Below are 2,500 nucleotides of genomic sequence, written 5' to 3' on the forward strand. Positions count from 1 at the left end.
AAAGGGGCTGAATAATTTTGCAAGCCCAATTTTTCAGTTTTTGATTTGTTAAAAAAGTTTGAAATATCCAATAAATGTCGTTCCACTTCATGATTGTGTCCCACTTGTTGATTCTTCACAAAAAAATACAGTTTTATATCTTTATGTTTGAAGCCTGAAATGTGGCAAAAGGTCGCAAAGTTCAAGGGGGCCGAATACTTTCGCAAGGCACTGTAACTGTTCTCAGTACTGAAGAACACTACACCAATCAAAAACATGCTGTAATACCAAACGAGAAATCCTAATGAAGACAGACGGGAAAAAAATAAAGGCCAAGGAAAAGGGAAATACTCAACTGCAGGAGTTCGAGGAGATACAGAGAGTAGGACTGGAGATGTAGAGATAGGATAGTAGAAGAGAAGAGAGAGTAGGTCTGGAGATGTAGAGATAGGATAGTAGGATAGTAGAAGAGAAGAGAGAGTAGGTCTGGAGATGTAGAGGTAGAAGAGAAGAGAGAGTAGGACTGGAGATGTAGAGGGAGAAGAGAGAGTAGGACTGGAGATGTAGAGGGAGAAGAGAGAGTAGGAGTGGAGATGTAGAGATAGGATAGTAGAAGAGAAGAGAGAGTAGGACTGGAGGACTGGAGATGTAGAGATAGGATAGAAGAAGAGAAGAGAGAGCAGGACTAGAGACAAGGAGAAAGGATAGTAGAAGAGAAGAGCAGGACTGGAGACGTAGAGATAGGATAGAAGAAGAGAAGAGAGAGCAGGACTAGAGACAAGGAGAAAGGATAGAAGAAGAGAAAAGAGCAGGACTGGAGACGTAGAGATAGGATAGTAGAAGAGGAGAGAGAGTAGGACTGGAGATGTAGAGATAAGATAGTAGAAGAGGAGAGAGAGTAGGACTGGAGACGTAGAGAAAGGATAGAAGAAGAGAAGAGAGAGCAGGACTAGAGACAAGGAGAAAGGATAGTAGAAGAGAAGAGAGCAGGACTGGAGACGTAGAGAAAGGATAGAAGAAGAGAAGAGAGAGTAGGACTGGAGATGTAGAGAAAGGATAGTAGAAGAGGAGACAGAGCAGGACTGGAGGACTGGAGACATAGAGAAAGGATAGAAGAAGAGAAGAGAGAGTAGGACTGGAGATGTAGAGAAAGGATAGAAGAAGAGAAGAGAGAGTAGGACTGGAGATGTAGAGATAGGATAGTAGAAGAGGAGACAGAGCAGGACTGGAGGACTGGAGACGTAGAGATAGGATAGAAGAGGAGGAGAGTAGAACTGGAGACATAGAGATAGGCTAGAAGAAGAGGAGAGAGAGAGAGGTCAATACTAGAGCGTGTTTGTTCTCTCAGTAGCTGACCGTGTGCCCAGGCGACGCGTGCGGAGCCCCATGAAGATGGAGCGGATGAGTTTGCCAAAGGAGGCAGCGTTGACTGGGTCCAACTTCTGCTCCTGGCAGTGGCGCAGGTAGTGGTTGTAGAGGGTGGAGCGAGGCAGACTCACCCCCTCCGCTGTCTCATAGTTATCCAGTAACCACTGCAGCTGGGAGGGGGGTGGGGGTGTATGGTGTCAATTACACACATGTATGTCACTAGCATATAGTCCCATGTGTCACCCTCACCCACTGATCTGGCAGTAAAAGCACAATTAACTAAAGGAGTGAAACATTTCAATAAGAGCACAAGAGGCATCCCAATCACCACAGAGTGAAAGAGAGCAAGAGAGAGAGAGAGAGAGAGCAAGAGAGAGAGAGCAAGAGAGCAAGAGAGAGAGCAAGAGAGAGAGAGCTGGAGATACTAGAAGAGAGAGAGAGAGCTGGAGATACTAGAAGAGAGAGAGAGAGAGAGAGAGAGATACTAGAAGAGAGAGAGAGAGAGAGCGCAAGAAAGAGAGAGAGAGAGAGAGAGCAAGAGAGAGCAAGAGAGAGAGCAAGAGAGAGAGAGCACTAGAGAGAGAGCAAGAGAGAGAGACACTAGAAGAGAGAGAGAGCTGGAGACACTAGAAGAGAGAGAGAGCTGGAGACACTAGAGAGAGAGAGAGAGCTGGAGACACTAGAAGAGAGAGAGAGCTGAGAGACACTAGAAGAAGAGAGAGAGAGAGAGAGAGAGAGAGAGAGAGAGAGCTGGAGATACTAGAAGAGAGAGAGAGCTGGAGATACTAGAAGAGAGAGAGAGAAGAGAGAGCTGGAGACACTAGAAGAGAGAGAGAGCTGGAGACACTAGAAGAGAGAGAGAGAGAGAGCTGGAGATACTAGAAGAGAGAAAGAGAGAGAGAGAGAGCTGGAGATACTAGAAGAGAGAGAGCTGGAGAGAGAGAGAGAGCTGGAGATACTAGAGAGAGAGAGAGAGAGAGAGAGCTGGAGATACTAGAAGAGAGGGAGAGCTGTAGATACTAGAAGAGAGAGAGCTGGAAATACGAGGAGAGAGAGAGACAGAGAGAGACAGAGAGAGAGCTGGAGATACTAGAAGAGAGAGAGAGCTGGAGATACTAGAAGAGAGAGAGAGAGAGAGCTGGAGATACTAGAA

General features: G+C 46.2%; 1 protein-coding gene across 2 annotated transcripts in view; it reads right to left on the reverse strand.

The window, feature by feature from the left end:
- LOC135548306 (transcription factor RFX3-like) overlaps positions 1-2,500 on the reverse strand; it is a 67,417-nt gene that overhangs the window by 30,521 nt on the left and 34,396 nt on the right. For both annotated transcript variants that reach the window (XM_064977769.1, XM_064977768.1), the window contains one exon: positions 1,336-1,517. In XM_064977769.1, coding sequence (XP_064833841.1) covers positions 1,336-1,517 — 182 coding nt within the window. The remainder of the gene's footprint in view (positions 1-1,335; positions 1,518-2,500) is intronic.

The sequence above is a fragment of the Oncorhynchus masou genome, chromosome 11 (genome assembly GCF_036934945.1).
Source record: "Oncorhynchus masou masou isolate Uvic2021 chromosome 11, UVic_Omas_1.1, whole genome shotgun sequence".
NCBI classification, from domain to species: Eukaryota; Metazoa; Chordata; class Actinopteri; order Salmoniformes; family Salmonidae; genus Oncorhynchus; species Oncorhynchus masou.